This window comes from Bombus huntii, chromosome 12, assembly GCF_024542735.1.
Source record: "Bombus huntii isolate Logan2020A chromosome 12, iyBomHunt1.1, whole genome shotgun sequence".
Lineage (NCBI taxonomy): Eukaryota > Metazoa > Arthropoda > Insecta > Hymenoptera > Apidae > Bombus > Bombus huntii.
Window position 1 is genome coordinate 10,587,594 of NC_066249.1, and position 12,423 is coordinate 10,600,016.

Sequence of the window (12,423 nt, forward strand, 5' to 3'; positions counted from 1 at the left end):
TATTTAAATATTTTACGCGTAATATTTAAGAGCCTTCTGTATTCTCGTACATATTATCCAATTATTTTGATATCCAAATAGTCCGCTACCCGAACCGTTACTGGCAACTCTCTTTTATTGTAGATATGTAATATTTTCGTACGAAGTGTGTATTTTTTCCTCTGTACGAGCAAATGAATCCTGATAATAACAATTTGGTATGAAACTAATAGCACACAGTTAAACAATAGTGAGTGAGTAAAAAAGATATTGATATCTAATTCTTGATATCAAAACCAAATATTATATGAAACAATTAAAAGCTGGAAAACATAGCAAAATTAGTTGAAACGCATATGAGTGAGTTACAATTTTTAACTTACTTACATTGAAAATTCTGTATAATTTAATAGCCAAAAGTATAAGATCCTTAAATATTCTAAAAAAAATTTGTTTTTACCTCTACTTGAATAAATGAAGTTTACTATCGGAAAATTTCATTTTTCGGACACTTATACCTTCCTTCCTAACAATATCTTTACTTTGCAAAGTTTCTACCTCCCAAGTTCCCAAACAATTAGATTCTTATTAGCCGAGCCCCGCAAAGTCAACGGGGGACAGGGAGGTGTAAAAAAAAAAGGGAGCGTTGTTTAATACACATTAGGGGTTGAGAAGCCCTAGCCGTTGTCAAGTGGCCACCAGTCACGAACTGTTTTATTGTGACACCTCCGGAGGGTGCTACAGATTTTCCAGCGGGACGAATCCGGAGGGTGTCATCGTGCGATCCCGATTAAATGATTAAATCTGCAATCGTGATCATTCGAGCGCTATTACCGTCCTATCTGCGTGGGAGCTAACTATAATTTCGCTTAGACTCACTGTCAATATGATCATAGAAAACAGTTGTTTGCAACGAAACAGCTATATAATAAATTATTGAATAGAGATAGTCATTGTTAAATGGTGGATGAACATGCGAATTCTGATGCATTTAAAGGAAATTTAAAGATGCAAAAATGCATAGTACGCATATAAAAAGTACAATATTCGTTATAATAAAGTAAATATACGAAGTGCATGAATATCCGCAGTACAGCCATTACGTTATTGTGTCAAGAATGTCAGATAATTGTATAATTTGATAGAATTGATTCATTAGACGAATGTTTATTAAATGAACTGAAGCACGAAGTGACGAAAGAATAATATATCATTATTTTACGTATCCTAATGCTATTGAAAAAGAACGATAGTATTTTTAAACTTTACAGCGTGTTTGAGTGATTCGAGGAGAAAATGAAGTTCAGTATGCGTTTGATAACGTTGGCGATTAGATAAGGCACGAGTCGATGTTATTTATCGTTTAATTGTATGAGAAGCATGAGACATCTTCGAAACAGATGTTAATGGGATGAAACAGGAAGAAGGTGGAGAGAGATTTAGTCACAAGTCTCTATACACATGACGCACCGATAACGAAAGAACGATTTCATACAAAACTCTTCTTTCTTCATTGTTGTTGAATTAGACGACAGAACAAAGAACTCATTGCAGCTTGCTTCTGCAATTTCTGAATTTTCATATACGCAAAATGTAAAAAGGAGAGGAAATGAAATGTTAGTCATGATTTAAACATATCTGAACTTTGCTAAATACGAAAACAATGTTATGAGAGTGATTTAAAAGCGTATATCTTTTAACGCCACTATTAGAATCCCGCTTTTTAACTGTATCGACACCTTAATCTGAAAATAAAAGGCGTATAAGCGACACGTGCGTCACCCTTGAATGCAGTCGCGTGCCTTATTCGTAAAGTTCGAGGGGTAATTTTTTTTTTCATTCTTCGTTAATCCATTATTGCGGCCGCGTATGGTCTGTGATACTGGTCCAACAGAGAAGTGTGGAGAAATATGAATAAATAACGTCGATACGTATCTTTATACACGATGAATTCGTTTCTAGGAAAGTTTGTTGCGCGTAACATTTTGTATAGGAACCCGTATACAACGAAGATGAAAAATGAGAAAATATAAATTATATTCGAGTTTCGCGTAATTTATGGCTATATAAAGCTCATACGTCTATCGATAAATTCCCATCAAACTTATAAAAGCACCATAAAAAAAGCAGCAACTATGGTACAGTTAGAAAATGTCGTATGGGGTGAGTTTTGTAGCGGTTTCCCACAGGTTTAGCGACAATACAGCTCAATTTGTGCGTGCCAACGAATACGAATTAGGTATTAGAATTATTTCCCGTGAAATATACTCTCTGTGGTCATGGAACATCGATAAAATCGCAACCACGTATACATGCATCAAAAATTTTCTGAAAGAAAATCATAAACTAATATTTTCCAGCTGGACCTATGAACCTTTTCGATGTTACGAAATGTGTTCTTAAAAATTACTATGCAACTTATTAGTTTCGTAAAGATTATTAATCCTTTAACAATGGTTAACAAATTAATATCACCGTGCGACTGTCTTTCCTTAAATTATAGAATGATGCAAAATGTAAGAATACACAGATTTATAAATATGAAAATGCTATTGACGATCATGTTCCGAATTAGATACAAATTATTAACAGAGACCGATATCTGAAATCGGTGAACTAGCATGGAAAAGCTACCTAGGAATGGTATATGGTCGAGTACGTAGAAGAATTATCATTGGCAGGCTGTGCCAATAGAAAAGAGGCGTGTCGCCGGGTTTGCGCAGTGTCCCATGAAACGTCAACGCGTTCAAATAGGATACCCATACCAAACTGAGCCGCAGGAGCACAACGTCAGGGGTGGAAAGAGGACACGAAGGGCACGGGGATGAAATCAATTTTCGTTATCGCCGTCAACCAGTCGCCCCATATTAATTCCATTATTAGTGTTTGTTTTCCACGTGTGTATTCTACCAGACGATAATTGTAGATTCGTTCTGAAATTATCCAAATTCTTGTACGATACAAGAACGCGAAAAATTAGTCATTCATCGCACTTTCCTACTAAAACAGGGATACGGAGTAAATAAATTTTCAATTTGATTAACTGCACATTTATATATAGCGCTTTCTACGCATAGCAATTTATAGCATAGCGATATTACTACATTTTGAAAAAGTGATTTGCTTTTGATTGTAATTTTGAGGTAGTTTTTATTGACTTGTTCGAGTTATTGGAAGTGCATTCTTATTGAAGCAGCTCTTTCATTTCACTTTATAAAACACGCATGATCCGAATGAATCAACAGATTTATAATAAAATAATTAGAATATAAAAGCAATGGAAAGCGTTCAAGTTATACTTGATATCAGGAAATGTCCGAATATTTACTTATAGTTGGTAGTATACATAACAATTAACACATCATAATTAATACATGTCGTATACCGTAACTCCTTTTAATCCATTAAATAACAACGTAAATTTATTGAAGTATACTACAAACAGTAGCAAAGTGTCATCAAATGCGATTTAGATAATTCTATCGTCCAGTCGATTTTTCATTATAACATATGAGTATATAACAAAAAACTACTTATATAGCTTTTCATAATTTGCTTAAACTTTCTGTAATTATATCTTCTAAAAATACGAAAGCCTGTTTTTTCGTTGAAGTCTCGAGTCTCTGTTGTTACAAGAAAAGACAGATAAGATATCCTTTGGTAATATTCCGAGATGAGTATCGAGCAAGGACGTCCGCAATACAAGAACGACGTGTGGTGGGCGAATTCTCTTCAAAAAGTCATTGAAGCCACGGAGGCTGCGCGAAGCACGAGTGTTCGGTGCTGATAAGGGATGCTCCGCCCTCGAAACCCCTAGAATCGTCCTCTCGCTACCCCTCAGCCATGGAATGGCAGGGTCAAGTTGTCGGGAGTCTCTTGCATCGACATGAAGTATTAATCTGACGGATTAGGAGGAGAGATAGGACGGAGATTAATTTTTAAGATGTTGAAAGACGTAAAGGATTACCCTGGGACGTTTAATTAGGACTGGTTCGGTCACGCTACCGTCTTTTATACGAAGAAAGCAAGTTTGTTACCAAGCTTTTTACTACTTTTAATTGAGCGTGTTTTTTTAAGCGAAAATGAATAAAAGAGTTATAGCGATCGATACTATTACTTTTACTAGATTTATACTGTTATATATACTGGATACTATTACTGAATTTTTTTATTGAAAATATAAATAATCTGTACAATCTGGTCGAAATTAATATCATTGAAAGTAGGAAAGTGGTAATAACGTTGGTTGATAAACGGATATTCGTCCGATGCAATGGAATAACGGTAATAAGTTAAAACGTATTACATTATAATATATAAAGTCAGTGAAGCAGTGACAAACAGTTTAGGATGATTTATCCACGGTAATACCCAATTTATATGATTAACTTTACTCGACGCTCGAAGCTTGTGTATCATGATAACGTAGTATACAATGATAATTGTTCAGAAAAAAGTTCCAATACTTAAGAAAACAAGTTATTTGAAAATGAACGATATCGATCGGAATTACGTTGCCAATTGAAGATAAAATATAATACAACAAAGTGGTTTTGTCGACTGATAAAAAAAAAAGAAAAATAGAATATCTCACTATTCGTTGACGTAATAAATATACGATTCTAATCTATACGTATATCACATAATATATATAATCTATATAATATATATAAAAAATATAGTCCGCATTAGAAATATATACATACAGTTTCTTCGGAAAGTAAATTAAAGATTTTACATTTAAACTTTTAGCAGGAGCGTAAACTTACTTCCCGGGGCGACTGTATGTACATATGTGTGTATGTGTGATTGTAGAATTATAACGATCTAAAAACGTCAAAGGATGTTAAAAAGCGTCTGTGTTAATTGCAATTAATAATTCGTTAACCACCTTCGTATCACTATCATTCATATCACATGTATCTTTAACGTAAACGCATAGCTTTAATACATTAAATTATAATTAGGCTGCAATATATTACAATACTATATTTTGAGTATTTTATATATCTCTGCATAGTATGCGTACATTCTGTGCATTTTTACACCTCCAAATTTCCTATAAATACATAAAAGTCTGCAGTCTAATTATGATGATTCTGAATTTTGGATTATTTATATCGCGATTTAAAAGATGTTCCATTTAGAGTTACTAACGTATAAATACATTAACTATCACAAATATAACGTCACATTCATAACCACCAGTTAAATGATACGGTGAAAAGAGAAGAATACTGTCGCGTTATTGCCATTGTAACAAGGGTCTGTCCTCATACTTCGGTTCGCTTTTAAACTTACAACATATTTACAAGCAAGCATTTTCAGCGGCTGTTCTCGTCGCAAGATCACAATACTGTCTTTTCCTCATACCGATTCATCGTGCTGTCAGTGAAACGCAAATATAAGGATGAGCAAAGGCACCGCTATGATGCATAACAAATAAATAGACGTTCTAGGTTCGCACGTGGAGACAACCACGTATTCTTCGTTCCATTGTGAGTCATTGCCACTCAATGGCAACTCTAAGACCGTCCTCTCGTTACTGAAGATTTTGAAAGGCAATGAACACTCTGTCGTGCTATTCTTGCAGGCGTGTACTGGATTCGAGATATTGTAGAGGGTCTTCAGCAGGTCGAAACGTACTCGTAAATAATTCGGCTGAATCTCGTTTTCAGAATTGAAGACGAAGAAATAATATCCGTTCGTAGGTACTCTGAAAAGTAGATTAAACATTGATAACGATAAAATTTTAACAGACAAGTAAAGATAGAATCATCCGAAATATCCGATTAATTCCACAGACACTTGATAATTTCATACACATTTAACAATAGCAATCGCATTCTCGCGATAAAATAATCCAGACATTGTAATCCATTTGAGTCAAATAATTCCTCAGCAACGAATGTAAATTTGTCGTCACGTATGTTCATAAACATTTTTTGTTCAAAATACAGTTAAAGTATAATACTGAAACGAAAAAAATTCCCTCAAGATTGTTAAATAATTTATTGATATGCCATAAACCGTACGATATCGCACATTCTAATCGTATATTTGGTATTCTTACAGGAATACTTTGCATTTAGGAGCACTTAAATTTTCTTAAGTCTTAGAATTATGCATTCTTGAACCTATGTGCCCCTTCGTATCACATAGCAGCACTCTTAAATTCCCTTAAGGTTTTCAAATTACTTAAACTTAGAATTTTTGCATTTCCTCAAATCTTTAAGTTTCCTAGTTTCGTTTAATCATCCAATAATATCTTTATATCTTTCTTCAACGTTCCATCTACGTACTTAAAGTTCTTTTCTCTTAGGTCTTAAATCATTAAACGGAATCTAAAATCTTGGAATCTGGATTCTTAGAACTCTTTAAACAGTTTTACTACTTATTATCAAAAAGCTTCTATACTATCTAATGTCTGTAGAGTTATGGAATATGAAATGAACATTTTTCTCTTTTCTATCTTTCTACTCGTGTGTTACTCATTATCGAAACGTAAAAAACTTAATAGAAATTATACTTCTATCAATATTTCTGAATTATTGATAACACGCAAAAATGATCGGAATTCGTAATTTTTATATAAAAATAACCAATTGTTTTAGTCTTCGAGGAGGCCTCTCTGTTGCTAAAAGAAATCGTCACGTTATCTAAATGTCTGTTTACCTTTGAAATCTTATTTCTGCTATCATTTTAAGTATTCATAAATATTTATAACGGTTTACACGCAATATACCTGTATGTAACCGTGTTAGCGAACGAGGCGGTCAAATGTTCGCTTTCGTGTTTCGGCATACAATATCGATGTGGTGTTAAAGGTAAATTCAGAATCAGTCCTTTGCAATCCAAAAGCCGTTCCTCGGAGCTACTAAACGAGCTCCAAAATTCGGAATTACTTCTGTCGTTCAACGTCGTCTCGTTCACGGTACCCCTGTCCTCGGCTATGCCATCTGGATGCAATGTATCCTGATGTAACAAAAATTATAACAATTATAACAATTATATAATAATGCAGCTTTTAAAAGAAATACTTAATCGTAACAATATTTTATCCATTGTACCTCCTATATTAATTCTATATGAAACGACTTTCATTAATTCATACCCTGCTTATAAGCAGACACCTTTCCTCTAATGCTTCCATAATCTTTAATCGTTTCTTTCTATTTGACGTAACGCGATTGAACGATACTTATCAAACAAAGATTCATCTCTCTTATTGTTCCTGAGTTGAATCCGCGACAAATATTAACATTGCTTCGAAAATACCCTGATAAGAAAACTCTCGTACATTCTGTTAAATCCACGTGAATAAGTTGCAAACACCGCGAATAATTATGTTGACCTACTAATTTTTAATGAGGACAATACGAGCATCTGACCGTGTCTATCTCTGCACGATAAAATGTCGATTACGATCTATTAAATTGGACCGTTATCGCTGACGTATTTAACGTCGAGTTATTTACCGAATGAAATTGACATCGTGTGATAATCATCCGATCGAATTAGATTTAATCTGAACATAAGTCAACGATTAAACATCTCGTGGTAGCATCCTCCTCCTCCACCTTAAATTTCATTTCGAAACCTTATCGCGCATAATATTACATGCAACTGTTTTTTATCACTAGCTCGATGGAAATTTGCCGCTGTTAATTTATGTCCACGGAAAATTTTCTACAATCTTCCATGCTTCTACCTCAAATTCTTTGGAGTTACGTTTATCCTTTTAGTGATAATATCTTAAATACACACTGTCATAGATATAAGTATTTGGATACTAATTCGTTACAAGACTGTGGAGGTTTATGAAAATCCATATCTTTATGAACATGACTAAAGAAATAGAACTTAGAAATTTTGTATCACCTTCTAGGTATTAGAAAGAATATTCCACTTTGAATATTTGATATATTTTTACACATTGTATGCATTTCTGTACTTTTTAAGTTCATATAAATGCATAAATATTCGCAATCAACTTATATTTAGTAGAAACTTCAAGAAATTTTATTGTACTTATTCTTTTACATTATGAGGGAAACATAATGTGAATAAAATAATAAATTTATAATAAAAATAAAAAGTATTCAATTTGTACTAAATATCAGTAGGTATACGAATACTTATGGTCGACAAGGTACATAGAAAGAAGTCATTTTACCTCCTCGATAGCAGCATCGTCATCTTCATCTTCCTCCGTTAATTCCGTATGAAGAGGCGAAGACAAAATCAAGTCTCTTCGTCTTCTACGTTTCTCAGCATCCGAAAGTGTCTGATCGTTCATCGTCTTGTTCACTGCCTGCCATAGAGCTTCTCCCTCAGTACCCTTCTTCTCAATTTCAACCATCAGTTTTTTCAGTATCTTTTTACCCCGATAACCCAAAGAATTGACTTTTTCCAACACATCTCGAAGCACTTCTGCGGATGAAGCTTCCGCTTTTTCGATCTTCTCTTCAGGATTTACTGTCGTCTTCTCTTTGCTCGTCTGACTTTGCAGAAGATTTCCACGCCGGAGTTTTCGGTGTTTTTCTATCAATCCTCTTGTGTCGTTCATAACACTCACTACATTTTTCTTCATCAAGACTTCTTCAAAAGTTTTCATGAACATATTTTCCATCTGTTTGTTCCTAGTTTTCTGTGAATCATCATGGGGATATTGAGTAGGCGGCTTCTCGATGTTATCAGTTTCCACGAAGGTTCCTTCGTAATGGTGATGAGGGTTCTCCTTCTGCTTCTTTTTCGTGTCGAGCGTTTTGGCGAATAGTTCCGTGAGTATCACTTTCATAGCTTTGGCATCCAACTCGTGACTGTTGTAATGGTGTGTTATGGTGTTCATCGTGTGCTTCGAGCTGTTTAAAGCGTTAGCATGGTCCTTGTGATGAAACTGTATACCCTGCTGCACTCTCTTCATTTTCTCTGGCTCATTGCTAGGACTTTCACTCTATGAAACGTACATGAAATTTACATCGTTTTCGTTTTACATCCTGATAACATCGTGCTAATACAATATACGAGAATTACCTCAAGCGAACCATTCACTGTAAGGAAACCGGTCTCTTTAGCAACTTCCAGGAGTTCCTCCAATTCTTCGCTGCTATCGTCACCAATGAAGGCACATTCATGAAGATGTTTGTGACCGCGGATCATGGTTAAAGAAGCACCAGGCCATCTACCATAAAACCCATAAATTTTTACTTTTTATCGATACTTCCTCAATTTTATGCTTTACTTCAACTTCTTTTCACTTTTACATCAATACTACCTCACACAAGTGGATACAGTAACGCTACTACCACGAAGAAGATAGAAGCCCCAATATTCTTTCATGTCGTCCTCTAAAATCAAATGTCTTGTCATAGAAACGGGTAGAAACTCGTTTTCCATTTTTGGTTCATCATTCATCAGATAGGCGTTAAACGTGGTATTAACTTTAATGACTTGACTCTGCGAAGAATTTTTTCTCGATAATCGCATTATACTTAACAATGTTGCGATGAGCCGTGGGATTAGAACATAATAAAAATATGCCTAGAGATAAAATGAGAATGTACTTACTTGACACCACGTGGTAGATACTTTCGCGTCGATAAGCCTTTGATCGGAAACGGTTAATGGATACAGTTGCTCGCAATAAACACGATATCGCAAGTATATCGGCCCAGCCACCAATACCGCAGGAAGAATCATTCCCAGTAAGCATAATCGAAATAATCTCAGAGGCACCTTGTACTGAGACCTACGAGGCTGCCAGTCTCTTGGACGAGCACCGTCCTCTACGAATTGTATAACTTTCATGAGAATCTTTCAGTTCAATGATTACTCAAAATTAATTATAGAAACGAATGATAATGAGTAAAATGATTAGTTACAAGAGTAATTGAAAGTTTCAATTTTATTATATCAGGCATACTTTATTTTCATTTTGCCAAAAATATTTAAGAATATATTCGATATAAATGTAATATAGTTTGACTGTGAAGGATAAATACATAATTAATTCGCAGAAGATGCTCGTTTATTTACTTATTACGTTACATAAATATTCACGCTAAATTACGCAACAGAATTATTTGTCGATCTTCTTTGTTAGATGATAAGATAGATAAGATCTTTGTTAGATGAAAGATAAAATTATGCGAGTCAGCCATGTTATTTTTGAAACTCTACACTCAAAATAAGCTACATAAATTTCATTTATGTCTGTTCGTTATTTAGAAATTTAAAATGGTGTAATCGCTTCTAGTTTTAGCGACTCGTGATTGTGAAGATCGTGACGTAATTACGTGAAGACACATTAATTAATAAAATTTCTTCTTTGTCGACCTTATGTTTCTCGTTTGGAAAAGATTAGTTAAGTTTATTTTCTGAGACTTTGTTGAAACAACTATAAAATATATTATAACACTTTATAGACTTGTCTTAACAATCATACAATTGATAATCGTAGGAATAAGTGGGAAATTTTCCTTAGAAACGAAAGTTTTTATTTTGGTACGGAGTCACGAGTAACATCAATCCAGGATATTTTGAATCGCTATCTTGTTGACACAGTCTGTAGTAACAAAGTACGTATATTTTGGATTGAGATACATTCACGATAAGTAATAATCAATAATGACGACATACATTCGTATCGTACAAAGACTTGTAACATCTATGGAATCATTCCTTTTGAGGAGGATTTTTAAACTATTCTATTAATATTTTTTAATTAACGCTTATAAATTATGAATGAAAAATATCAAATCAATTGGGACTTATAAAACTAAAATCAAGTAAAAGTTATAACAACTTAGTAATTGTGATTAAATAGGTTAGGGGTTAGGTCTTATGTCTGCGATCGAATGCGCAAGGTTATCAAACTAGCAGTCTTCCGCGAACGTCAAACGTATGTACATATATATATATATATATATATATACACATATATATGTATATATATGTATATGTATATATATATGTATATATGTATTTATTAAATTCGATAAGTGCAAGAGCAATAACTTTATCGGTTTGCTTTGAACCTAGCAAAAGTAATAACTCAAACCTATAATATTACCATGATTATTATTTTCTGAACATATGCGCTATTGATTTCTGCAATCTTATACATCTACAAATATGCATGTTTTAAACAAATATATGTAAGTATAAAGTGATTCTAACTCCAAAAATATAGCTGCCGATAATGCATTTTATCTCAAAATCCATTTTCTTTCATAAAATATTTTTTATAACAAAAACTATATTAACTTTATTGAGTAAAAATAACGACAATGTTTTTATCTATTCTATAAATAGATAAATATGGAATTAAGTGTTTAAGTACTTTATTATAGCTCCTACAATATATAACACTATTTATTCAATCAATATCAATGACATACGAATGTTGTATATTTGAGTTATCTATTGGAACTTTGAAAACAGAAAAAGACACAAAATTCGATAAAATCATTATCATTTCGGTACACTGAACGATAAAAGATATCAGTGCTCTTATTTAACGACATTTAAATCAGTTTAATCACTCCAATTGTTCCCAATTTACCATGATGCATATAAATGCATAAAATATATACATATAAAAACTTTTATATAGGTGCGCTAAGATAAAAATTTAAAAATAAGATACTTATATCTTGCGCGAGAAGAAAGATTATTTACGGTGCTATTATGATCGCTATTATGAGCTACATTAAAGAAGAATATGCACGATTAAAGAATGAATGTGTTACATTTCGTTTCAAAGGGCAATACATTTCTTGGCTACTTACAGTGGCTTAAGTAAATACTATCATTACATAATTAGTTAATTCATCTATCAATGCTAATACGATTTTGATAGGCCGTGTTTAAAGCTCTACACTCGATTATAGTATGTATATACATATATGATGCATGTATGCTTTGCAATGCACACATTTCTTAATACCACGTGGTAAAGGGAAAGAATGGAAAGAGAGAATATCATCGCAAAAAGATTAGTAGCTAAAACACGCACTTCACTTTGACTTAATATTTTGCTCAAAAATAGTTAAAATGTATACATATGCGTGATAAATTATTTATTTTAAAACAACGCAATTTATGGAATCAAAACGGGTTATGAAGAAGAAGAACATGAATAGCGATTATCGCTTTACTATTACATCTTCGAAATGATTGATGAAATATACGAACAAAATAAAGCATACCAAGTATATCTATTTTTAATGGCGTCGTTGGCATTCTCCTAGTAGAAACGCGGTATAGACACTCAGAATCACTATTTTCACACGTGGATAGTATTAAAAGCAATAACAGAAACAAACACACATTATATACGTTGATGATTCATTAACAAAAATATATAATACGTAGTTTGTAAAGAACAGCAATTCTTTTTAAATAAAAATAATTCTTTTTCCAAATTTTTTATTGATTACT

The 12,423-nt window shown here is 33.2% G+C and overlaps 1 protein-coding gene across 4 annotated transcripts; it reads right to left on the reverse strand.

Annotated features, from left to right (window-relative positions):
* Positions 1-65: 65 nt before the first annotated feature.
* On the reverse strand, positions 66-12,319 carry LOC126872199 (uncharacterized). 4 transcript variants are annotated; one of them, XR_007691907.1, is made up of 8 exons: positions 12,192-12,319; positions 9,550-9,767; positions 9,257-9,329; positions 9,016-9,163; positions 8,156-8,935; positions 6,725-6,954; positions 5,281-5,695; positions 66-180 (listed from the first exon to the last, which is right to left on the reverse strand). XR_007691907.1 is itself a non-coding variant. In XM_050631861.1 (7 exons), the coding sequence occupies exons 1-7, from the start codon at positions 12,223-12,225 to the stop codon at positions 5,368-5,370; spliced, it is 1,920 nt and encodes a 639-aa protein (XP_050487818.1). In that variant the 5' UTR covers positions 12,226-12,313; the 3' UTR covers positions 4,130-5,367. The 4 variants fall into 4 exon arrangements, 1 of the variants encoding a protein (XP_050487818.1); XR_007691905.1 differs by having other exon boundaries at positions 9,257-9,438; positions 12,192-12,313; XR_007691906.1 differs by having other exon boundaries at positions 11,772-12,302.
* Between the last annotated feature and the right edge of the window lie 104 nt (positions 12,320-12,423).

Excerpts from the sequence above, each read along its gene's own strand:
- LOC126872199 (XM_050631861.1), bottom strand. The coding sequence starts at position 12,225 with ATGCCAACGACGCCATTAAAAATAGATATACTTG. Across the intron at positions 9,164-9,256 it reads ACTGTATCCACTTGTGTGAG|ATGGCCTGGTGCTTCTTTAA; the intron begins GTAGTATTGATG and ends GTTTTATGGTAG. Across the intron at positions 8,936-9,015 it reads CAGTGAATGGTTCGCTTGAG|AGTGAAAGTCCTAGCAATGA; the intron begins GTAATTCTCGTA and ends TACGTTTCATAG.